Below are 26,070 nucleotides of genomic sequence, written 5' to 3'. Positions count from 1 at the left end.
CGAGTGAGCTCGCCATTTGACTCGTTGGGATCATTTTATGAATCTCAAATATTTCCTTTTGACTATTCTAACCAATTCCCCCCTCCCCTCCCAATTAAAATATCTAAGAATTAATTATATCCAATTTTGATTTTTTTATCTGTTGTTTTATCGAAAAAATTCCCACCTCTTTTCACTGTCTTTTTACGGTTTCAAAACGTCAGAATAACTTCCGGTTCTTTTCACGTGGATCCGGCGAATTTTGTTGTTATCAATCGTTCGTTTCCAATGTTGATCCGACATCTCGGTAAAAATGTTTGTTGGAAAATTAGACGAAGGTTTTATCACAGTCGAAATTACTCCACCACCATGGGGAGTGATAAGACTGACCTGGAGAGAATCAGGAATATCGGAATCATGGCACACATAGACGCTGGTAAGCACTTTGTGCAGAAATTTTGAGGTTAGGGTGACTACCGTCTTCCCTGCTTCGTAACTACACTGAGAGAAAAATTTTGTAAAATGGAACGATTAGTTTTTGTCTTAATCACTCCGTCTTGTCCGTATGTTATTGTCAATAATTTATTGATGTAAAGGAATAGGACAAGAGAAACCTAATTTTTTGGGTTATTTTTCTCATATTTAAAATATTTTTCTCCCATTTAAGACATCCCCATCTTATCCTCATCTTTAGAAATTTTTTTTCAGCCTCAAAATGATACCAGGAGACAATGGAAGATGAACAATAAATTGTTAATGTCCTGTTATAATTTAGATGGCCCTGGAAAAAAATATACTCTAATTTCCAGGCAAGACAACAACCACCGAGAGGATGCTATTCTACTCCGGGAGTATTCCCAACATGGGCGAGGTTCATCACGGGAACACAGTGACCGACTACATGGAGCAGGAACGTCAGCGTGGAATTACGATAGCCTCAGCTGCAGTGACGTTCACCTGGAAGGACCATCGAGTGAACCTCATAGACACCCCAGGTCACATAGACTTCACAATGGGAGTTGAGCAGACCCTGGGTGCTCTCGATGGGGCAGTGGTAATATTGGACAGTTCAGCAGGTGTCGAAGCCCAGACGACAACAGTCTGGCGACAGGCGGATCGTTACTCTCTCCCAAGAATCGTCTACTGCAATAAAATGGATCGAGCTGATGCCGATTTTGACATGTGCTTGACATCCATTGCCAGCAAATTCGATGTAACACCACTACCAGTTCAAATTCCCCTGAAGAATAATTCGGAACTCTCAATAATCGATCTTCTGACTCTTGAGATTGTGACGTTTGATAGGAGCGCTCAAGGCCGCAAGGTACAACGTCAGCAGCTGACGGACCCGCAGATCTTGGATCTGGCTCGAGAACGAAGGAGATTGCTCACAGACAAGCTCTCGGAGCTAGATGATGACCTGGCTGATAAAATAATTGAGCAGGAATCCCTAGATGATATTCCTGGTAAATATGTAACACAACGTTAACGAATTACGTACGTAAATATGAGTTTAATGTCCATACAACCAGGAATTACATCATAGTTTAGATGAATTGTAATTCTAAATTCTCAACTGTTATGAAATCGACCTGACGCCATCAAAAAATGTTTTGATTTTTCATTCCTAATTCCAGGTCAACTCCTGCTGGAGTCACTGAGACGAACGACACTGAGACAAAAAGGAGTTCCTGTTCTCCTTGGTAGTTCTTACAAAAACGTAGGCGTCCAGTTGTTGATGGACGCAGTAGTCTTCTACCTTCCCTCACCGAACTATCACCAGAAAGCGAAGTTGTACGACTGCTTCCAGGAGACATTTTCAGCGAGGACATTTAAAGTGATTCACGATAAGCAGAGAGGGCCCATTACCTTCGTTCGAGTTTTCACGGGGAAGCTATCCAAGGGTCAGAGGATTTACAACGTTCAACGAAAGAGGACTGAGCAAGGTGGCAAACTCTACGCAGCATACGCTGACGACTACGAGGAAATTTCTGATGTAAGCGAGGGAAATATAGCAGCACTTGGTGGTCTCAAGTCCACTATCATCGGGGATTTGTTGACAGCCAGTGCAACGGCTGCCAGTCGGGCCAAGGAGGCCCTGGAGAAGAGGGGAGATGTGAAGGAAGCGGACAGTAGGAGTCTCTTTGAACCTGCCAAGGTATTTAATTGATAATTTTTGAGGGAAATTTTGTGCTTTTCTTCCACAACTAATATATTATTTCCAATGGAATCTAAGGTTCCCGACCCCGTCTTCTTCTGCTCCATCGAGCCACCCTCAATGGCTTATCAAACGTCTCTGGACACCGCTCTACAGGAACTCGAGCGAGAGGACCCCAGTCTCAGGGTCTCCGTTGATCCCGAGACAGGGCAGACTGTCCTATCAGGTATGGGAGAGCTGCACATCGATATCATCAAGGAGAGAATTAAAACCGAGTACAAGATTGATGTTGACTTGGGACCACTGCAGATCGCATACAAGGAGACCATCGATAGAAAGATCAAAGACTCATTCGAGTTACATCATGTGGTGGGGAGTACCAAGCACGATGTCAATGTCACCATAAGTCTCATTGATGGCTATGAAGGGGAGGAGGTGCTCTTGCTGGATAATACCAAGGAAAGTGCTTCGAATCTAGCTGCTGTTCACCCGAGGTTCATGGGGGCTGTTAAGAGTGGTGTGATTGCTGCTTTGAACAACGGACCGAGGCTGGGATGTCCGGTCATCAATGTCGGGGTCAAGCTGCATTGGCTGGAGGTGGGGAAAGGAACTTCTGAGACAATGGTGACTTCTGCTGTCTCTCAGTGCATTCGAAAGGTCAGGATTAAGTTCACTCAGTGCTCAGTACACGATAATTGCAGTCATTTTTTTGTCCCCTTTCTGTCAATGATTTTTTTCAGCTCCTGGAGAACGCTGGAATAGTTCTGTTGGAGCCTATCATGCAGCTGGAGATAGTGACTCCCGAGGTGTACGCACCGAGTCTCCTGGGGGATCTGGGGAGGCGGAGGTCGGAGATCCAGGAGATCACGGTGAGGAGGGGCGACAAGATCATCAGGACTTTGGCTCCTCTCAGTGAACTCCTCGGATACGCTACGAACTTGAGAATTTTGACGTCTGGAACTGGCAATTTCTCGTTGGAGTTTGATAGGTATAAGAGGATGGGACCTCTGGAGGAACAGCAAGCGATTAAAAATGTTACTGGATTCTGAAACGAAGTCTCGTAATCGTGAACAATAATACGGATAATGTCTGCATGGTAAGATAGGATATAATGGATCTCACGGTGTGGATATGGTTCGACGAGAGCTGCATAGCAATATGCAATTGTTTGAGAGTTCAGTAGTCAGTTTACATGACTGATGCATTATATAGAAAAAAAAATTGTTATGGAATGTGTTGATTTGTACTCTGAGATAAGAAAACTTCCTGAGGCCAAGCTGCGTCATACATTATCTCCACTGATAATTATCCCCGATAATAACGCTAGATAAATAGTAGAGTTATTTAAGTGATACTATCTTTTCGTCCCCATTAGGTTTCCAGCTTTTTAATGTGTCTATGGACAGATTTCTGTCATTATCTGTCATCTTCGACAAAGGTCTTCAATATGATTTTTTTTATGGCCAATTTGCTGATGATTCCAATATTTATTATATTTTACTAATGATAATCGAAATAAGCTTCTTGCATGACACTTCTGTATTTCCTGAAATAATATTATAATTAGTTCAGACGTCAGGGGTTTTTTGAGACAAAAAATTTCTATAAAAGGTTTTTTTCTTTCGATCGCTTACATAAATATTTTAAGATCAGTAAAAACGGGTACAAATCGAGTACAAACAACGGAATACATTTATTTTTTGAAGAACTATCACCGGCTATCTACATTCGAATCTTTTTATCGTCGCCATGAATTGAATCTACAGACCGCAATTTGCACGTGGCGCCCTCCCTCTTCTAAAGGGAGGTACTACAATACTGCTACTGTCCGTCAAACTCACAGAGCTGAGCCTCTACTGCAGTCCATCCTCATTGCCTCATCACCAACACCATAAAATGCTGAAGTTTACTCTCCACCTGGCACGTAGACCCCTCCGCATTCACCAAAACAAATCACCACCCCGCAGGACATTGTTTACCCTGGCCAAACCTGACCAGTAACAAAAGCTAAATTTTTCCGGGGACTAATCTCCACTTGAATACCGCTGAGCTTTCCCTGCAGAGGGATAACGGGTCGTCGAGACCATTTTCCAAAAAAAGATAAAGTGGATTCTCCCCTAATTATCTCAGAATACATACATATATATATGTATATATATATACACACGTATGTATCTGCCGTAGTGATGAGGTACAATGGCGGCTGACGGTCATGGCGAAGCCACATCTCAAAATATCGACACTGTGAATCACACTAGAAACATAAATACCCCATTGTCTCCTATATTTATACTCCATAGAGTCCAAGTGCACCAGTAAAAAAAAACAAAAAAAAATCATTAAATAATTTATCAGCCCCTAGCAGCCCTGGTTGCCAATAAATAACGAATAAATCCACCACAACTAGAAATAAATACGTAAGTGAAGTGGTGAGCAGTTTCGCGAATTGTCAACAATTGATTTCTAACCTTAACCGCTAATCAAGGAAGCTCCATTCTTTATCCCAGTGGTTGGAAGACCGAGACAAGCGGTAATTATGAAATTTTCGTAAAAATCAGGAGAAAAATTATATTCCTTTCATGGAAGTCATCTCATTGAGTTTAAGAGACCCTCAATGACCGATAATTTTCATCAATAACAATGAATAAAGAAAAAATCGACAATTCCATGAAAATCGGAGAGATTGGAGTCACTGATGACTCGAAAACAGCTCCAAAAATTGTAAAAAAAGACTCAACAAATGGACCAGAGATCAACGAAATAGTCGATGATGGTCTGAGTAAAACTGAGGGCCTGAAAGGCGAAGAGAATGGGACGAGTCTGAAGGATGGGGTAGGTCCTCCCCCCGAGACTCCTAAAGAACAAGGAGAAAATCCCGTTGTGTCCGAAACAGAAGTGTCAGAGGTCCCAGCCAGTGAAAAGTCGATCCCCAGCTCCGAAGAGCCTGTTTCCAAGAAATCTCCTGAAAAACTTGAATCTTCTCCAGGAAAGTCCCCTCTTGGTCTTCAGGACGATGTAAATGCGAACCCTGAGGAGGGAAAATTGACATCTGAAGGCACTGAGGACCCTCAGGCCCCTAATGTCTCCACAGATGACAAGGAAGATAGTACAGATGAATCCGCCGAGAAAAAATCTGAGGAAAAAGCGGAAGTGATCCAAATGATAGAGGAGATCATCGTGATGCCAGTAGAAGAATCAAAGAAGTCTGACTGCAACGAAGTGGAGTGTCCGGAGCCTTCGTTGACGCCCCCGGACTCATCACCAGCCGAAGGCCCTGAGAATGGATCGTTGAGTCCTCAGGACGAGAGCCCCCCAGAGGCTGGAAAGCCAGAACCACCAGAACCAAAGAAACGATCAGTTATCGAATTTATTTACGAGGACTGGAGTGATGGGAACGTTGAGGAGGAGGAAGCCCCATCATCGAAGGTGGACGACACGGTTGAGAATCAGCTGAAGAGCCTTCTGGAAGAGAAGGTCCCAAAGACGACGCGGAGAACACCCTCTCCGAAGGTCCTCCCCCCTGAGAAGACCCCAGAACTGCTGTCGAAGTCGATCACCGATTCAAAGAATCCTGGACTGAAGAAAGAGGAGAAAAAAACAGGGAAAACTGTGGTCGAGGCTTCCTCAGATAGCAAGGAGCTCCTGGCGATCCTGGAGGGTGACATCGAGCCAGATTGGTCGGACCTGAAGCCCCCTACGCTCCTAATCGAGTGCAGTTCGGATCAGAATTCCAAGTCAGAGTCTGAACAAAATCCACCGAAGTTGGATCCCCTGATCGAGAGACAACTGGCGCTGAAGCAACTCCTGGAGCTGCCGATGAACTCAAAGAAGCCCAGGATATCCCCGAGGAAGTCCCCAGTTGTGCCAAAACAAATACTCGAGGAGGATGAGACTGTTGAAGAGTTCAAAGTCGATGAGAGCCGGTCTGGGAGAAAGAGAAAACCGACGGAGAAGGCTAGGGAGCACGAGATAACGGCGAAACGTCAGAAGGTCATCAAAGTGAAGGCTCCGGGTGAAAAGGCTCCGGTGAAGAAAGTTGAGACAGTACCACAAGAGAAAATTAAAGAAAAATCATCCGATGAGACGAAGGGAGACGTGGAAATCCCAAAAAAAACTGCCAAGGATGCTAAATCCGTATCAGCAGCAAAAAAAATCATTCGCAAAATCCCCCAGAAGCCTTCGAGTATTGTCAGACCTCCGAGAAAGTCACGTAAATCAGCGGGTGGATCACTGGAAGGGGCTCCAAAGCGAAAAAAAACTGTCAACGAAATCGATCGTCTCCTCCAGGACGAAGGAGTCGTCAATTTGCTGTATGACGTGGAACAGCCAGGAAAACGACGGCTGGTTCCCGTGACAAAATCCCAAGCCAAAGTTATGGACATTCAGAAGGTCCAGAGGGAACTCAGAATTCGAACGAAACTCGTGAAAAATGCAGTTCTGCGATTGAGAACATCAGCAGGACCTGGACCCAATGCACCTCGAGCGAAAAGAATCTCCGCTGGGAGTTGTTCATTGGAGGAGCAGGAGTCACCGACTGTAACACCGACACAATCATCGACTCCAGGAGAGGAATTTCTCATTCCAGCGAAGATCAGAAACGCTGCAGACGCTTCGATAATCGTCCGGAGGCACTCGTCAAGTTCATTTTCTAGTGCATCGGGCAGCCCTAGGGTCAGTATCGATAGCAATGACAGACAGGTGAGTTACGATGAAGGAAAGAGTCAGGGGCATGCGATGAAAGCTGGAAAACGAAGTCCGCCTCAAGGGGGAAGGAAAAAAGTTGAAGGGAAGAAAGCAAAGAAGGTACTCGATCCCAAATTGGGGGAGAATATTGCGCCTAAATCGAGAGGAAAATCACCTGCGGGAAAGGCCAAACCTGTGGACCGAAAGAAGATATTGATAAGGAAAGCACTGATGATGGATAATGACGGGGATGACAAGACGTTGAAGGTCGTGAAGTCCAATGGAACAGCTGGAAAAATTACCACGCCCAAGAAGAGTCCGAAGAGTAAAGTGAAATTCGCCAAAAATGCTCACTTGGATGGTACAAGCGTGAACGAACCTGAGGGTGTTTTGCTTGATGGACTATCTGTCTCCCACGACGCTGAACAGGACGAAGATGATAAACTATCTGCGTGTCTTGCTGCTGCTGTCACAGCTCTAGCCAATGACACTGCCTCGCGGGGAAAGAATTGCGTACTTAATAGGAAAGGAAAGACCAGGGAGCAGAGGGGAAAGGACAGCAAAGTTCAGTTCAGTAACAAGGAGATCAATGTCCAGAGGCATGCTAATCTGGTACAGTTGATTCTGACACCATCGACGACATCGAAGATTAGAAATGGAATCACCCTGCAGATGATGCAGGAGTTCAGAGAGGTATTGTCGGTTCTTAAGAAGGATGACAGTTGCAGGGTGGTTTTACTCACTTCGACGGGCTCGAGCTTCTGCGAGGGCCTGGAACTCTCGAGTTTGTTGGAGGAGAATAAGGATGTCAGGAGGGCCAATGCTCAATTACTTGCTGATGGGGTCAAAGATTTTATCAAGAGTTTAGCTACGTTTAATAAGCCCATTGTTGCTGGAGTGCAGGGCTCGGCTGTTGGATTGGGTGTCACCATGTTGCCTCTTTTTGATCTGGTTATCGCCAGTGATAAAGCTTCATTTAGTACACCTTATGGGAAACTGGGACAGATTGCTGAGGGAGCTGCTGTTTTCACGCTGTCCCATGTTTTGGGAAGTGCTGTGGTGAGTTTTGGCAAAGAACAAAATCGTGGTTTTTTTTGTTGTCAAAATTTTTTGGAGATTGTAGAATAGAATTATGTAATTTATTTACAAATATTTGTCCCTTTGGGTCATTTAATATTTAAGTTTCCTACGATTTATTGCAGACAAGTGAACTTCTGTTGGGAGGCAGAACGTTAACAGCCAATGAAGCACTCAGAGCTGGACTTGTCACAAGAGTACTGTGGCCAGATAGATTTCATGTTGAACTGTTGCCTTCTCTCCGAGCTATGAGTGAACAATCCTCACAGGTATGTATTGATTCATGATGGTCTACATTTGATGATGAGAAAGTACATTCTGAACATTCTGGACACACATGTATACAAATACATGAATTGTTTCATAAAACTTTGACGTGTTGTTCATGTGTGAAGTGAACAAGCAGGTGACAGTGAAGGAAAACATTTCCTTATTTGATTGAATAATTTTTATTTGTTTATTTCTATCGTTTTTCCAAATTTTATTCAATTTTGATAGGGATAGATGCGAATATCCTTCAGTAATGTCTACTGCTTCTATTCCAAGGATGGCAGTATGCATTTATAGCATCTCCTGAGTACAAAAACTCCTGAACAGTCTCCAACTCTTTATCCCTGTTGATGCATAAATTTCCAGTGGGACACGAACACCGATAATAAGTTGAATAGAGATCGTTTCTCACGAGTCCACAGAATTCATAGCTCCAGCACATTCTTTGCTGTCACAAATAATCCCAAGACAATAAAAATCTTGATGATTATTTTTCCCACCCAAATTTCAGCCAATAGAATTGCACCATTTGTTGATATTTTGTATAGCCTACCTCGAATATCAGCGATTATTTTTCCCATCCAAATCTTGGCCAATAGGATTGCACCATTCGACGTTATTTTGTATAGTCAACACGGTATTTCAGCGGATATTCTTGAAAATTACACTGGAAATTTTGCATGTTGATATATATAAAAAAAAACAAATGTTGAAGTAACCCTCAATTGTATCTGACAGATTAAATGGCAATTCGTTGAAAATTATGTCTCATGGTGCAATTCTATCGGCCAAGATTTGGATGCAAAAAATAATCCCCCGAATACCACTCGAACTTCGAAATTATCTGATATTTCCCTCAAGGTTCCCTGCAAACAAATAAGCTCGTCAAGTTTTCCAGAAAAATCACTCGCGCTTCGCGCTCGTGATTTTTAAACTGGAAAACTTGACACGTTCATTTGTTTGCAACGAACCTATCGGGAAATATCCGATAATTTCGGAGCTCTTGTGGTATTACATGCGATAATTTTTTGAATATTTTGGTAAACAAACGACACTTAACCAAATAAACCTCTTTTCATGTCATGGCACAATTCTCTTGGCCGAAATTTGGATAGGAAAAATAATCCCCTGAATACCACTCGAGCTTCAAAATTATAGAATATTTCCCTCTAGGTTCCCTGCATACAAATGAAGTCGTCAAGTTTTTCAGGAAAAATCACTCGTGCTTCGCACTCGTGATTTTTTAGCCTGAAAAACTTGACTCCTTCATTTGTTTGCAACGAATCTATCGGGAAATATTCGATAATTTTGAACCACTTGTGGTATTATATGTGATAAATGTTAAGTAATACCAAGAGAGCTCCAAAATTATCGAGAAATTAACCGTAGATTTTTGTCAAATAAATGAAGGAGTCAAGTGTTTTAGGTAAAAAATGGTTAAAATTGATGGCGAAGAACGAGTAATTTTAGTTGAAATTTACATAGCGAAAATCATTATCGAAAATCTTCATTGACAATCAGGATCAAATTTTTGTCTCTCACCTTGGAGCACCTGAAGTGTTGATAGACTATATTATCGTTGTAATCATATTTCTGCACGTGCCAGAAATGAGTATTCGGACAGTAGCAGTTGACCCGGACTCTGTGGGCCGTCAGGTTTTGATGATTTTCATTGACTTCTCCACGGACAACTGCTGCAGTTTTACGAGGCTTGCAGATATTTTTGTGATTCAGAGGCTCGCAAAACTGTTAATTTAGGATTCCCTACAGTGAATTTATGGGGGGTTGGGTGGAAGGGGCAGTTGTACCTTTAGGAATGATCTGTTGTTGATACTCATGGTGTGATTATCGAATTCATCAGTCCAAGGACACTCGTCCCCACTAGGACACTTGCAGAGTCTTTCCACAATGTCATCTGTCCAGAAGCGTTTGTAGAGAATGTTACAGGCGTCGTGTGGTCGACATTTAGGGAGGGTTTTTTCCCCTGCCACCTAGATAATGAAAATGGCAGTGTCTTTTTACACATGTCTTGTCTATTTTCTGATATTTTTGGCCTGTGATATTTTAACGTGTAAGTTTAGAAAATTCAGCAGCAAAGTGGTAAAACGAGATAAGTCAGTTCTGACTATCGACCAGTTTTTTATGAATATCTCTTAAACTAGGGGAGATAGCGCAATTTCTATTCAGACCTTTTTTGTGAAGCGAATTGAGAGCTACAACAAATGTCATGACGGAAATTCCGCTATCTTTCTTAGATTCGAAGCTATCGCTAAAAAACCCGACGCAAAGAAAAATCAACTTCTCATTTTAACACTTCGCTAATGAATTGGATCTGGGGCCTGGAAGATGTTTTCTTACTTGAGTCAACTAGATCTGTACTTACACCCTCTCGATACTTGAAGAACACATTTCGTGGTTTACTCTTGATTCTCGTATATTTCCCATCGCTGATGATTGTGAGGGCGAGAATAACAGTTATACACAACCACATGATAGATGACAAACTGACGTTTTCCGAGTTTAAAACGATATTGGAAATAATTTCGAATGGATTGTCTATTTGTTCCCACACACCACCCACGTGTAACACTTTGGATTTTAGAAAAGCATTGAGACATCGTCATTTTAATATCCATTGCGTATTTATTTATGTGGAGTATCACAAAGGTCTTGAGGTCTGTGGAATGTGAGAGTCGATTTAATGACGGAAAGTGTGAGGAGTCGTTTGGCACGAAAGTCAATTTCGTCTGATGATTTTTCGTTTGAAAATTCTAATTTTTGTGGTAAACCAACGAATCTTAAGTAAGCGTGAATTAATTACGGAAATGGGTGATGAAATTATTTCTGGTTATTAATGAGTTTTGCTAGCTCAACATGAGAATAACAATAATTTTTTTTCTTGTTCCAGTCAATGGAAGCAACAAAGGCCCTCCTCCGTCACAGTTTGAGATCAAAATTATCAGCAGCACTGGAGTCCGAGAGTTATCTATTGGTACAACACTGGTGTTCAACGGAATGTCAAAATGCAATCCGAGCTTACATGGATGAGAAGGTACAGTAAATATAACAGACCTCAGAGATGTTGAAGTGGCGGGTAAATGGAGGGAGAGGAATATAAATGGTACATAAGAGATGATATTTAAATTATTTTAATATCCACCGGTTGAATTTATGTCGATGGCAATATTAATTCAGAGTAATTCGTGAATGATCACTGAATTGAATAATTTTCTAAAGGATTTAGCTCTGTAAATTTCGCATTCGTTGCTGTAATTAGCTGAGACGTCCGATAATTTCACCATTTGGTATTAAAAATATAACGGAAACGCAGGATGTTCTCCCGTTTTTTTTCGAAATCGTTGGGCCTTGTTTAGGACTGAATTCATAAAATTACGTATTGTATTAAGATTTATGTATAAATAATCGATTATTATGCTTTTATTAAGTGGAATTTATCATTAATTTTAGGGAAATTATTGATAAATAGTCACAACAGAAAAAAAGTGCATTCTCGTGAAAAATATTTTTAGAAAAATTCTCAAGTGAATGAACAACTTTTTTTGTTATAGACATAAACTACTGACATAATTATTTCAATTTAGCGATTCGTCACTTTTGTTGGTTCTATGATTTTTTTTTCATATCCGTATGAATTTTTTTTTCCAATGCAAATTATATTTTTAAATGTAGTTTTTTTGAATGTTTAATTGTTGATGAGAAAATATTACTTTGAATACGCACGTTCGTGAATTAAAGATCCGTTATTTGTAATGAAAGATACAATAATGTGAGACTTGATTTTTTTTTGTAGAGAAGGATGTGGCAAAGTGGTAAATTGGTGATAAACGAATGTTGAGAAAAATTCAGATATATTTTTTTTTCTCAAATTCAAACAACACATGAAGAAGGGATGACTGGGGTTATTGTTTCGCTCGTCTTTCCTCGTGTCCCAACACCTCTATCTAACTCAGTAACTTGTTGTTACTGGTTGATTGATTACTAAAACATTATGACAAGAAAAATGTATTTTGCGAACATTCTTTCATGTGGACAGTTCATCGTATGGAATATATTTTTTAATTTTAATTTTATCGAAATTTGTTCCAAGTTCTCACAAGAATATTTGTTATTATCATTAGTTTGTATTGTTAATAAATATTCTGTCGGAGAATGTTCACTGTACCCTTGTGTTCTTCATCTCCAGTTGCTGTTGCTCGAAATTTGTAGAATTCCCGCAGGACAATGACAACATTCCGAATTTATCGCGAGAAAAATGATGTGTGAATAGAGGAAAAGAGTGGGAAAAGTGCAATTAACTTAGTCATTCAAAGAAACCTGAAGGAATTGCAAGAAAATTGTTTATGTGTTGAAAAAAAATTTAAGCAGCTTCACAGGTTGTAGAGGAATTAAAAGGACTTTGGAGGTTTTATTCACAGAATTTAACAAAAGTCTCTGTTTTCTCAAACTGTAACAGAAATTTAATTAAGAAATTTCCAAACTGGAATGGAATAGAAAAAGTATTTCTAATTTAGTAACGAGGTAGTAAAACGAGATCAGTGGCTTGTGCAGATTGATTAGTTTTTGATGAATATCTCGAAATCTAGGGAAAATATAGAAATTTTCAGTACCACCTTTTTTGTGGAGCCAATGGTGTGCTACACAAAATGTTATCACGCAAATTTCGCTATCTCTCTTAGATTCGGAGTTATTCCTCAAAAACTAGACTCAGAGATAAATCAACTTATCTCGTTTTACTACTTCGCTAGTGAATTATTATCAGACGTCCGTACAATCCTCTGGCTTTTACATTAATTATAATCATCAATTTTACATGTGATGAATTGTTTACAAGGTCTATATTCATTTGCCCTGTAGCAAGATGAGTTATTGCGCATTAATTAGACGTAGAACTCTCCCGTCTGATCCTCGAACCGTAAAATTCGCCACCACTCTATTTTGCCCCATTCTTCTCAATACTTTACGATATCGTGGGAGTGAATGGAATGAAAGTAAAAAAATATCGAGTGGGGGGGGGGGATGAAGTGAGAGATCAAGAGTACATGTTGTCGAGTTAAACAATTTTAAAACACACATGTATTGATAAATATAAAACCCGTACAAATATAAGTAAGATATTCACAAGCCAATTTACGTTTCTTTCATTTCTTCATTTCCATCATGTCTCCTTTCACTGTAATCAAAATATATAAACTATACTGTAGATTCGAATTAATACTTTAGTAGCCTTTTGCAACATCACTTTGATCACTGGGTGACAATTAGGCAAGTCGTAAATTATTTAAGAAATTTCCATTCTTCAGACATGCTGTTGTTATGTTAAATACTTGGAGAATAATTTACACGTGTTGACGAATTGACGTCAGAAAAGTCCTATTTTCTTTTTGATTTCTATCTGCTTCCACGACGGGAGGTTTTGAAAGTCGTCCAAGTTCATTCCCAATAATTCCTGAGGAGCCAAACCCAAAATAATTCAATAATTCTGTCGAGATTTTGTCTTATTTCTAGGTGAATTGAAAATTCTTCAGAATGACTGAGATATGAGTAGTATTTTTTTAATATCCTATTTTTACCTGAAAATGGACCGGAGATAGATAGACCTCTAAACTTGTTGGATCGACACCCTCCGGCAACGGTCGTTGTAATAATTGAGCTGGTGGATAAGTACTTTGAGTTAGACGAGTCAGTTCGTTCTCCAGTGAAAGCATTTCCCCGGGGGTTCGGCCATCCTGTAAAATACGAGGGTTAATAATAATTCAGTAGTGAATTGGTAAAATGAGATAAGTCACTTCTGCCTATTGATCACTTTTTGATAAATATCTTGGAACATTTTTTAATCCGACCGAAATAAAGCTGAATAAAATACTATTATTCATCATTAAAAACCGTACCTTCATATTCAACTCAGCGATTTCATCCCGATTACCCCAAGTAGGAAAAAGATTGATAAATTCAAGTGGTTCCAGGCCAGCCCAGACCAGATAAATAGCGCTGCTCATTCCATCTCTGCCCTCTTTCCAATAATTAACTGCAGCAGTCATGGCAGCTCGTCTCTCCGCCTGCCACCTGACAGCACCACTGCCCGTCTGATCTTCCTCCCCAGTATTGGGCCACCAACCCTGCCACAGCCACAATTCCTCCCCATTATCCAGAAGAAACAAGGCCGGCTGACTAGCCTGATAAAGCTCTTCCTGTAAAAATGGAAACGCCGTGTTCTCCTTATCCCGATGCGGACACAGAATCTCCACAACTCTGAACTCCCCCGAGACACTCGAAAAATGAAACATCCTGGGGGTGTGCCTGGACACCTTCCTATTGATGGTCCCATACAATTTTCTATGCATTCCTCCACCAAAAAGATCCTCCGGTTCTTCTCCCTCCTCGATCTCCACAATCCTCACCTCCTTCCCCGGAAGTCCCATCTCCAGAGGTTTGTTCTCCCTCACAGCCTCAGCCGCATGGAATGCATTCTCCTTACCCCTGGACAGACAGTTCCTCCCATACCAAACGTATACAACCCCCTTCTGTCCATCAACAAACAGAAGACATCCCCTCGTACGTAACTGACTTGAGGAGAACGGCACCTCCAAGAGTGATGTCTCTTGCTCTCGGCTACCTCTGCAAAAGAACGCCCTGATTCCCTCTCCCTCTTTCTGTTCAGCCCTCTTCCCCGAATGTATCACCATGGCGCCCTTGAACAGATTGAGAAACGCTGGAGGCTCAAAGCCCTCGACAATCCTGATCTGTGGCCCCTGTTCCTTATCAAGTTCAACTGTTAACAGGGCAGCTGTTCCCTGTTTGTTCAGGGAAGCATTCTTTCCCTGCCAGATGAAATACGCACACCTGTCCCTCCCCTCGACTGCGTGCTTGGAAGGTAATCCTGAGAGCTCCCTCCCTGTCACTGTGATGAGGTACATCCAACGGATGATATAGGATTCACCGCTGTAAAATTGTCCAGCAGATGTATCGTCCATCTGGGAGTACGAGTGTTCGTTGATATGCCAGACTGTGACGTCAGTGGTGGTCACCAGGTACTGACGACCGAATTCCTCGTCGAACCAGCCGGTCCCTCTGCCCAGGTGACAGCCCTCAAGGACGAGGTCCACTGGGGGAATCTCGGTGTTCATCATGACAGATCGATCTGGAGGGTCTATCACAATTTTTCCATCCACCTTGTCCTTCTCCTCTGGAGGCTTTCTACATTTTATGATTCCATAAGTGTTCGGCCAGTCTAGGAATTTCTCCCTGAAGAGAATTGTCTCCATGTGCTGGGTGAGCTTCGCCGATAGGCACCATCCCGGTCTTCTGCTGGCTTTTCTCGAGCTCTCATCAGTCTCTGATCTCCTGCCAATTATTTGAGCCGCATCGATTGGCGATATAATGCAATCGGTGTAGTCGTAGCCCTCGTTCCAGAGGGATTCAGCTAGTTTTAGGGAGGATCTTCGAGACTCTACGGGTGCACACTTGCCATTCCATATGTATAATTCAGATCCAAAATCGAATATAAGAATTTTACTCGGGTCCAGCATCTTTATCTTGGGAATTGCACCCCAGTATTTCTCCAGAGGGATAAGCTCATTCTTCAATACTTCGTACACTACGTTTGTGTCAATCAGCGCTGATTCGTATTGCTCGTCCTCGTCAGGATGTCCAGCATCTGTAACATCTGGTGGAGATGATGAGGAATGACCGAGAAGATTGAAGAACTTGTGGAGGTCTGAGGAAGTGAAGGCCTTGTCTGACGAATTTATCGGGCTCTTCTGCTCGTCCAGGGTTATGATCCTTGGGGCCTTGCAGCCGAGGTCCTTATGCTGTTGGATGCTCAGAGCTATTTCAGTTGCTCTAGATTTTTCTATCACATTGCTGTATTTTCCTATGTAGTGGTAGATCTCAGTTTTACTGACTAGTATGAAATTGTCCCCTGAATTGAGGCTAGATATGGACGGCTCCACCAGTCTGACTTGGACATGTCTTCTGCCCTTGATAAGAATCAGAAACAGATGAGAGTCCTTGGGGTGGAACTTGGTGAAGCCGTTGGAAGAATCTTCAGTAGCTTTCAAGGAAATTGACGTGAAACTCTCAGTAGAAGCTAGACCTGCCAGGGCTTCCACTGCCAGCGAAGAATTCTTTCCAATTTTTTCAAGATTTTTCAGTTTCATCAGGCGATCAGCTACTCCAGTTTTTATCTCTGTGTATTCGGTCTTCAGGTCTGTTCGGGCGGCTAAAGTCTTCAGGGGATTGTGGTGAGTCGACACCTTGCGACGTTGCACCTGAATTGTTCGTCGTGAGCACAGTTTTTCAGTGGATGGAGTTATGAAGTCAAAGTCCGATTCGGTAATCGCGATGGTTTCCTCCTGGGATTTCTCGAAAGACATGCCGTCGAAGAAGGACGTGAAGGTTTCGTCCGCTGGGTTTGGAATGTGTTGAATTGATGTCTCGAGAGTTTCTAATTCGGAAAATTATTAACATTCATTTTTTTAAGTTTAAATGGCACCCCTGAGGACAACTCAATCGAAGTAATATAATTTTTCAAAAATAAATACTCCTTTCCAGTACCTGAACATTTGGCAAAAACCGAGAAAGGACATGAATATCTTTAAATTCTCCCAACGCTTTGAATTTTCTTATTTACCTCCATTATCGTACGTGAGTACTCTCGATATTTTTCTGTCACCAAAATCGTTGCTGCCTCCACTCCCAGCACTCTCCGGAAGCCCTAAAAATTGATGTCATTATCAGAATCATTTCTGAAGAAAAATAAAAAGAAGAAAGTAAACGAAGGACTGAGTTACCCCTCCTGGTGTCATCCCTCTTGTGCGGTGTCTTCTTCTTCCTCTCGCCACTGCTGCAGTTCCCCATTGATTCGAACACTGGCTTTGAATTCTGACTGATTGTGTCGATTTGATCAAATTTCATTTTCCCAGCTACCGAGAATTTTACAGCATCGGCTGTGGCAACTCGTTTTCGCCATCCTTCAGCAGCTGATTCCAATTTTTCGAGACGATCCGCCAATTTTTTTTGACTCATAACACACTCATCTTTTTCTTTATAACAAATATCACTCTTTACGCCGGCCTAAAATTGAGAACGTAGTGGGCCATTAGTATCTTGACTTATCGATATTCTTATCAGTGTTCAATAGAGTTGTGATCAAAATCTGGTATTTGTGCGAGTGATAATTACATTCACGAGTTTCGAGAGATTCAATTTCATTTGTTTTGCGCAAAGTGGAGCTCAAGAGTATGGATTTTCTTAGGAGAATTCCTTTGACATTTGATAAATCATAAAAACAGACAAGACTTGCAATCACCAGATTTGAGGTAAAAATCCAAAATTACAAATGATAACTCTTTCCATGCGTGCTTATCAAGGTCTAAAATTTAATACCAGAATTTAACGAGAATAAATTGCCTAGAAAGATAAGAATTTACGTGACGTACTAGGCCCAGTTATTGGCCAACTCGTCCCAAAGGCTTTCATCACCATAAATTCAAGAGAACTATCCTTTCTCTTTTGATCATGCTGAATTTATTATCTACTGAATGATTTTCATGGGAAAAAGAGATAGACAAAATCATTCAGAAACTGGGCCAAGGGCTAACGACAAGTCTTATCTGTCCATTCCACTGAATTAGGTACAAATAACTGACCTTATCATTATCCATTGGTCTCTCTACGACTAACGAAGGTGGTAGTGATTCTGAAATAACTCGACGTTTCCAATCAGTTGATCCACTACGTTTCAATGCTGCTAAACGATCAGCAATACTAATACCCGAAAAATCCAAACTCTGTGTAGTAGAAATTCCCTTGTAACTTCTGCTATCCAATGAATCACTGACAATTTTACCACGTGATGAATTATCACAAATACCACTGTCAATTGTATTTTCATTGAAACCACAATTTTTATCGATAATTTTATCATCAGTGTAGTCGTAAGAAGGCACTGTACATCCAATATATCTCTTCATGGTGTCACTGTATGTTTCCGTTGATGTTGACACATGAACATATATATCTGCCAACTCCTGGGATAAATCCTTGCATAAGTCCAATTTCTTTGATGATGAACGATGACTTAGGTTCGATACAGTATAGGAACTTGATGATTTTAGGATACTTTTTGGTGTATCGTGGTTTTTAACTTAAAAAAATTAATAAAATCAAAATAATAAAATTATATTTGTGGAGGTATCGAGCAACTATTGATCACCAATCGATTACTATTTCCATATCATACTGGTGACCTGGATATAGTGGACAGAATAGTAATTGATCAGTAATTAAATAAAAATTATCTATAATAATAACGCTATTGGGGGTCACTGGCTTCTCTTTTCGATATTTATTCGTCAACAAACGTGTTCCAGCATTTTTTTTTCTTTAACAAGCTGAACGGATCTAATTTGAATCTAGTAACAATATCCTAATGATTCACGCATCGTAGTGAAACGAAATTGAATATTCAATTAGTTTTTTTCTGTGTTAAAAAATCAAGAAACACGAGAGGAATAAAAGAGAAGAAAATAAAACTTCTAGAACTTCAGTTTTTTAATAATAAATGCGGGGAAAATTGACGAATTATTATCCAGATCTTCTCAATTTTCCTTTTTTAGTCCCAAATCAACGAAGAGAAACTAGTCCCCTCCCCTCCCTCCACCCCAAAATTGGAACATCATGCAGGCGATGCAATTTCCCTCGATTCCCTCGTTAAAATAATGAAAACTCACCATTTTGCTGTCTCCCAGTCGTCTGTCTTCCATCGCCACTCGTGACTAGTGCATTTGGTACATGCCTAGCGGCGTCCTCGACCTCCTCCGATGTAACAGGCTGTGTTCTAAACCGGCTGAATGCCCTCCTCTGTCCTCTCTCAATGTATATCCCCGCCTTCTCCGCACTCTCAGTAGCAATTTTACGATTGAACAGAGCAACTCTTTGAGCAATATTAAGTTTGGAAGGATCCTCAGGCTCTTCAGTCTCCCCAGGATCCACCTTCAGATCCTTACAACCCCCTCCTCGGCTACTGTCGCCCTTGATAAGATCCGCTGCCTCCCTCACCTCCTGACAAGTCACCGGTTGCGTGCAGAATCTCGAGCTCTCCTCACATCCCTCCCCCCTCCCAACCTTCCCCTCAAACCCAACAACAATAGTCTTGCTCGCCCCCTCACCCCCATCGCCCCTAATCGACGATAATTGATTCTGCATTTCCATTCGATCTCTGAATCTCCTTGAGACACGTTTGTCACGTCTGACTTTGGCCGAATAATCGTCCAACTTTCTGACAGCTGCCTCTTCACTGCTGAATCCCAGTCGCTCATTGAGCTTGGAGTCCTCGGGGAACTCGAACGTTACAACTTGATCGCTGTCAATCTCCTTTTCAGTGTTATCACCACCACATCCTTCCCTCCTGATACCCTCCCAGTGATCCACCAGCCATTCCTTTCCGTCCGTCTGCTCGTGCCCAACAGATCGCGCTCGTTTTCTCATAAACAGTTCCCTGCTCGGTGATGACGATGTACTCTGAATCGATCTTGATCTAGAATTCTTGAGGATCGGTTTAACTGTCAATGTGTCACACTCAGGAAGGCTGTTGGTTCTCCTCTGAAGCGAGTGCTGTTTCAGAACTGACAATTTCTTCGGTGAATTTGGTACAGTTTCACACTCGTGACTCGAATCCTCGGAATTCTTTCTCGACGAGTACTTGAGAATAGTCTTTCTCGGTTTGTCCTCGTGTTCGTCCGAATCTGTGCTCGATTTTTTCTTGAGAATTGGCCGTGGCTCCAGGGACGGAGGATCTGATGAGGATGACTCGTCGTGAGAGAGTTTCTTCTTCAGGATTGGACGAACTTCCGCGGACTTTCGATCGAATGATTCAAGTTCTGTCCAGGTGACACCGAGGCTCTTTGCCACTGCATCGACGATAATCTGGGGGTGTTTCTTCAGGATTCCCTGGCGTTCGTTTGTCTGATCCTCTTCGTCATTTGATCGGGACCATCTGTTCTTCAAGATCGATGGCGGATTGTGCTCGATGGCCTTTGGCCGCTTCACCAGTTCGTCCAGTGATGATCGTCTCTCATATTTGAGGATCGGCCGGAAATCGGTGTCCGGGGGAGAAGGGGAGTCCGGACTGATCAGAATTGAGTCTAGGGGACTGATGTTGCGACGGAGTATCTCACTCTCGTCGAGACTACAACGTTTCTTCAGGATTCCGTGTTTTTTAGTCGAGGAATTGTTATTTTCGGAGTCAGAGAGATTAAATGCTACTGTTGGCAGTGGATTGGATACGGTCTCTGGTTCTGGTGGATCTGATGTTTTGTGTTTTAGGATAGAAACTGGGGGAAGGGGATGGTGACTCTGCATGGGAGAGGGTTTTGTTTCGTCGATGGATTTTCGGGGAATTGGTTTTGGGGAGGATTTTACCACGGGATCTCGTGGAATCGGTATGGGAACGGAGGAGTGGAGAGAGGAGGACGCGAGCCTCTCCACCCGCTCCATGGTGGCACGGGTGAGGGCTGTCAGGGCGTCCACCCGCTGGAGGACCTCCGCCGAGGTGAAGGACGGGGGGTGAGAGGCGCCTCTCAGAGACGTGGGGATTGATGAGGGACGTGAGGGGGTGGAGTGGGATGTAAAGGGTGGACGCGAGGGTTTCGGAGTGGGAAGGGTGGCAGTCGAGGTTTTTGAGGGCTTTTTCAAACGCCTCGTCGAGAGTTTCTCGCCTGTAATTTGAGGGAAAGGGCAGTCAGTGATTGTGAAAATTAAAGTTTTCGGGCAATTTTTGTTGAAAACTCAATTCTCTATAAAAAACCTTTCATCGAGGTTTTTTTGTAAATTTCGAGATGAATAAGTGAACAGGAAGATGAACTTTGTAGAAAATATCATAGATATTCTGTTGGTTATTAATTAATTGCAGTCAATGGAAAAGGTTTCACTATAAAAAATTGTGAGCAGGAGAAAAATCATTCTATTGTTCGACTTTCAATGACTTTCTCGATTGAAAAAGAATTTTGTGGAATGGGAATTTGCTATCAACTCACGAACTCATTTCCTTCCCTCGACAGTGAATTTCAAAGCTTTCAGAGTACTAAACGAACCCTTTCGGCTCATTCCACGTGAGAATACATAACAAAATCGATAAGACTTCGTATGAGAGCACTTGAACCCTTTAAAATGGAGATGAAAATAGCTTTATTGGAAAATAGACGGGAAAAAATTCATTTCAAAACGCGGAGTGATGTTTCCTACACATCAATTCCTCGTTACGATTGTCATTTTTCCGATTTCGAACAAAAATTCAATGAAAAGTTCACAACAGAGGAGGGATTTATTGCTTTCAAAGTTCTATCGAGACTGTTAATTCAATATTTCATAAATCAATGGATCTTTGGATAAATTGAGTTAAACATTTTCAAGGAGAATTCACTTTTGTGTGATATTTTTTTTGTCCATTGCTAGAAGGAAAACATTCAAAGGGAAGTTCCATACATTTACATGAGTATCAATGTAAATAATTGTGATTCCTCAAAGAAGGTAAACCGATTTCCTGAAGATTAACATATGAATGTAATATTCATCTAGGATCGAATATATGAAAAAATTAATTTACAGTTTCTCTTCTATGGTTCCAGAAAGTAGTCGGCTTTTGTTCATTATTTTTTCATTACAAGAATCCTTGAAACTAAGTAGAATATCTCATGAAAGTCAAATTAATGTATAGAATCCAGTCTACGATTCAATATGCATTAAAATAATTCTCCCTTTCTGTTACGAATGAAATGTAACATGTGCATACATGTAAATTAGAGAAAATTGGAGTTCTTGTACTGTCTAATTACCAAAATACTCACCAGCATTTGAGTCCATCGATTTTTCATGGATATCCGCCGCTCTGCTGGTGGCCTGTCGATGTCTCTCCCTCTCTCGTGAAAATGTCTGCGGTATGCCAGTGGTTCGCGTTGTTCTCTGCAATTATTGCAAAGGAAAAAAAGAGTTTTTACGTTATCGAAGTGCTGATAGGTGTGGTAATAATTCAACTGAGGAATTACTCAGTAAAGGTCATCATGCCATTAGTTGCTGGTTATACCTGTGTTGATGATAAGTTGCTGCTTGACGCGTGGGGAGAACTACGTGACGTTGGAACTGTTTCTGATAATCCAACCTTTCGCACGGCTGGAGTGTCAGCTGGAAAAGAATTTCAAAAACATTCATTAGGGCAAGACGACCGTCTTCCCATTGTTGATAACTGCAGATTGATTGTGTAGAGACGAAGAATTTTGTTTTTTATTTGCAACGTTTGGTCAACAGATAGTGACTTATGGTTTCTCAGTGTTACTGACCTGTTGGAGATACAATTGATGCGGCTCTAAGTCTTGATGTCTTCGTCTCTCGAATTGATGCAGTCTTATTTGGTGTGATGGAAGTCTCCTTTCTCCCTGAATTCATAAAGAATATTGAATTACATCAACTGACGGATCGTGATTTATTTTCCTGTCGCATGGGATTTTGTTTGGACTCGAACCAATAGTTTCGAAGATATTGTTCAAAAAATTACCTCATAGATAAGTCAACTTATCTCGATTTACTAGTTTGCTACTGATTCATTGTTATCTCCAGGAATTCCCAGAAAGGAAGCAGAAAAAAAATTGTGGAAACACCGATAGAATTTTTTTTCGTTACATCAATTGCCTTGCTAAGAGTTGCAATCCCTGAAATCATTGATTCATTGAAATTCCTGTCATTTTTAAAATCATTGATTGAACATTCAACTTCCATTAGCTGACGCAGAACGTTTTACCTCACGCCGGTAGGAATTTCCGATTGAAAGTCATGCGGATAAACTCCATCCTTTGATCATCTCCAGAAATAACCGAGGAATTCGTTTTATCGGTACAATAAACTATACGAAACAACTTTTGCATATTCATGACCATGAAAATGACTTTCGAAAAAATGAGCTTCATGTTTTATTGAATATCTTTTATTTTAATCGTGGAATGTCTATGACTCAAAATTGGTCTTCAAGGTTGAAAAAATGTTTTTGAAATGAGCACAGATATGACAAATGTGACTCTGCCAGTCCCCCGAAATCTAGAATTGAATCCAAAGATGAAAAAGATGAAAATGGAATTTCCAAGAAAACAAAGAAAAATTGTATCGTTAACTTGTACAAATTTTCTGGACAAATGGTGCGACTTGTATAAAACCAAACTCATTTCCAAGATGGATAAATTGCCTTTTAAATGAGCTCGGGCTCGCGGAATTCCACTGAACCAATTCTGAGTTATTTACTCTCGAACAAAGGCAGAAAACCCTGGGGCAAAGTACCTCAAAAACATAATTTACTTGTAACGGCAGAAGTCCTTCTCCGCTCCCCCTCACTGGTCAACTGTCCCTCCTGCCCCCCGTTATCAGCTGTTTTTGATGTACTGCCGTCACCAGCAGCCATCAGAGCTGTCGCCCCAGCTGCTACCATATCTGCAAAACAATTCCGGAAGCATTGAGAAATACTTTCTATCGATCCTACATTGTAATAATCGAGGATGAATCATCAGCATATCCCCTTCTCCAAACAACTCATTCCCGGTGAAAAGACCCAACAAATTGGTCAAGGCCCGAGATAATGACTCAATAATTAACGGAGAAAAAGCTACCAATGTACAAAAAAAACAGAAATGCAAATAAATTAATAAATCCAGATTTTTTTTTATGTTGAAACGTATCAAATTGACACAATAAAATCGAGAAATACAGAAATATTTCCAAATCATAAAGTGACTCTTTATTTAATTATTGAAAATAAAAAAAGTCGATTAAAACATGTTTTTGCAGTTAATCGTTTATGACGGAACTCCGGTGATAAAAACCCCAGGAACTAATCGCGGAAAATGGCCAAATCGAACAGACAAAAGTTCCAACTTGACGTCAGACATTTTTTTTCAAATTAAATTTGCAAAATCTCTCTGTCCGGCCAGCTAAACATGAAAAAATCTTTTTCCAGTTTTGAACAAAATAATTCTTCTTAAACAAAAGCTAACAATGATGATTTACGCCTCGCGAATACTCTTTTTATTTATTGTGAGAGATGAAATGGCAAATTGAACAAAAGTAAATGGTTTGTTACTCACTGCTTTCGATTCCGGATTTTCATCAATTAAAATTCATAATTAACAATTAATGGAACACGAAGAAGCCCCAATGATAAATATGTTTATAATTAGCCTTTATTTGTTATTGGCTGGCGATTGGCCCGTTATCACAGAAGAGTTGAGAATATGCTATTTGTTCAGTATTTCGTAGTAGTACGGTGAAAGTATTCCAACATATTTGATAATGAGATTACTATCGGTCAGATGTACGTTGGCAGCACAACAGGTTAAATTTGATTAATGCACTATTATTTTCTCTTTTTTAACACTTGGCACGAACACGTTTAACATTCAGCTGGTACACGAAATTAACGGTTAACACAGATTTGTTTCGGACGATTGACTGGTGCTTTTTAGTCTCCCGGTGATCACAGGTGGTGGGTGAATTTTACATTTGGCTTTTTCGGTCCATGGAGGAGTGGATAATTGTACAAGCGACCAGTCATGTTTATTTCACGGAAAATGCGGCGGACGAGAAATATTTTTTGTCATTTTTTTGCTCTCAGTTTTTGCGATTCGAGCGCTCGGCATCTGGGTGGTTTTCATGAGCGACTGTTGGCAAGAGGGATCGCTTCATTGTCCGCTTGAGCTTGAAAAAATGAGGAGGGATAGGCCACGGAGTTTTAAAAAAGCCCTGATGTATTATTTTTATCGCTAGTTCTAGTGCTAACAAAAATGAGAAAAATTCTCCGTCAAATTTGCTGAAGTTATATTATTTAAATAAATTAGAGTTGCGCTTTTTTGGTTTTTCCTGAATAACTCCGTAAATATTGTTCACAGTAAAAAAACAAATGAATCCAAAATTATTCCTTATGAAATTCCACACAAAAAAGGTTTATATATTGTTTATCCTTTTGCTGATAGTTTTGGAAATACAAGCGCGTAAAAAATCGCACTCAAATTTGTGTTTATCTACCTGCTATTCCCTTGTATCCCTTTTTGAAGGGCAGGGGAGAGGAGGCGTGTGTTCCTCCCTTAACATTGATATAAACGATAGCAACAAATAAACCTTTTATAATACTTTTGCAACCCACATTACGACGAGCGATTACCAGCTGCTCAAAATCACAAAAATTAGAAGACAAAAACATTCATCGAAAATGGATTTTCGGCTTAGTGATGAAAGCTTCGAGTGTTTTTCGATTAACTCCCACTTTCGGTAGTCGTATCACCATCACTAGAAAATTATAAGATCAGTTATTCTTTCCTAATTCGATGGAGTGCAGGAATAAGCCCGGTTATTGGCCCTTGGCCCATTTCCTGACCGCTCGGGGTATCTCTCGTTTACACCCAAGTAATTCTCAGTAGATCTCAAATCCAGGATTATCAAGAGAGAAAGGAAATTTCCTCGGTTTTACGGTGATGAAATAGTGAACACAGTCACTAAGCGAGTTTTAAAATATCGTGGTCGACATGGGGCCCGCAGGAGGGTCCCGTAACTGATCCCAATGGCAGTTGTTGCCCTCAGCTGTCAGCTGTCAAATTAATTGGAATTCAATTTCTCGTCGCTGATGAGTTTTTCCGAAAATATATCTCTTTGCAGTTACCGAAAATACTCATTTCTCAAACTAATCTTCAATTTCACCCCTAAATCCCCCAATTCAATTTCATTTATTCATTCATTTCTGCATTTATAATAAATCGAAATACCAGTATCAACACCAATGACAACACACCCAAAAATTAACCAATGAATAATGAAGTAAAAAAAGTAGCCTAACAAGTAGTTCAATTTCGACC

At 40.9% G+C, this 26,070-nt stretch overlaps 4 protein-coding genes and 1 long non-coding RNA gene across 5 annotated transcripts; 2 read left to right on the top strand and 3 right to left on the bottom strand.

Moving 5' to 3' along the window:
- The first annotated feature begins 208 nt into the window (after positions 1-208).
- On the top strand, positions 209-3,413 carry LOC135164941 (ribosome-releasing factor 2, mitochondrial). The gene is made up of 5 exons (XM_064125746.1): positions 209-415; positions 789-1,445; positions 1,617-2,137; positions 2,216-2,794; positions 2,878-3,413. Exons 1-5 carry the CDS (start codon positions 268-270, stop codon positions 3,184-3,186), a joined length of 2,214 nt encoding a protein of 737 aa, XP_063981816.1. The 5' UTR covers positions 209-267; the 3' UTR covers positions 3,187-3,413.
- Positions 3,408-3,904, bottom strand: LOC135164957 (uncharacterized). The gene is made up of 2 exons (XR_010299408.1): positions 3,772-3,904; positions 3,408-3,683 (listed from the first exon to the last, which is right to left on the bottom strand). It is a non-coding gene; the product is annotated as an uncharacterized LOC135164957 (long non-coding RNA).
- Positions 3,905-4,075: 171 nt separating this feature from the next.
- On the top strand, positions 4,076-12,349 carry LOC135164936 (titin-like). The gene is made up of 4 exons (XM_064125737.1): positions 4,076-7,879; positions 8,023-8,166; positions 11,076-11,219; positions 11,979-12,349. Exons 1-4 carry the CDS (start codon positions 4,778-4,780, stop codon positions 12,021-12,023), a joined length of 3,435 nt encoding a protein of 1,144 aa, XP_063981807.1. The 5' UTR covers positions 4,076-4,777; the 3' UTR covers positions 12,024-12,349.
- LOC135164952 (kappa-scoloptoxin(11)-Ssd1b-like) lies at positions 8,400-11,082 on the bottom strand. The gene is made up of 4 exons (XM_064125769.1): positions 10,551-11,082; positions 9,976-10,158; positions 9,710-9,913; positions 8,400-8,615 (listed from the first exon to the last, which is right to left on the bottom strand). Exons 1-4 carry the CDS (start codon positions 10,656-10,658, stop codon positions 8,415-8,417), a joined length of 696 nt encoding a protein of 231 aa, XP_063981839.1. The 5' UTR covers positions 10,659-11,082; the 3' UTR covers positions 8,400-8,414.
- Positions 12,350-13,230: 881 nt separating the features above from the next.
- Svil (Supervillin) lies at positions 13,231-24,821 on the bottom strand. Its single transcript, XM_064125735.1, has 12 exons — positions 24,310-24,821; positions 23,528-23,659; positions 22,522-22,617; positions 22,269-22,366; positions 22,033-22,147; positions 18,919-20,904; positions 17,836-18,332; positions 16,978-17,260; positions 16,818-16,901; positions 14,077-16,631; positions 13,759-13,914; positions 13,231-13,634 (listed from the first exon to the last, which is right to left on the bottom strand). The coding sequence occupies exons 2-12, from the start codon at positions 23,655-23,657 to the stop codon at positions 13,548-13,550; spliced, it is 6,087 nt and encodes a 2,028-aa protein (XP_063981805.1). The 5' UTR covers positions 23,658-23,659; positions 24,310-24,821; the 3' UTR covers positions 13,231-13,547.
- Positions 24,822-26,070: the final 1,249 nt, after the last annotated feature.

This window comes from Diachasmimorpha longicaudata, chromosome 8, assembly GCF_034640455.1.
Source record: "Diachasmimorpha longicaudata isolate KC_UGA_2023 chromosome 8, iyDiaLong2, whole genome shotgun sequence".
Lineage (NCBI taxonomy): Eukaryota > Metazoa > Arthropoda > Insecta > Hymenoptera > Braconidae > Diachasmimorpha > Diachasmimorpha longicaudata.
This window is presented reverse-complemented; position numbering and strand designations above follow the sequence as displayed.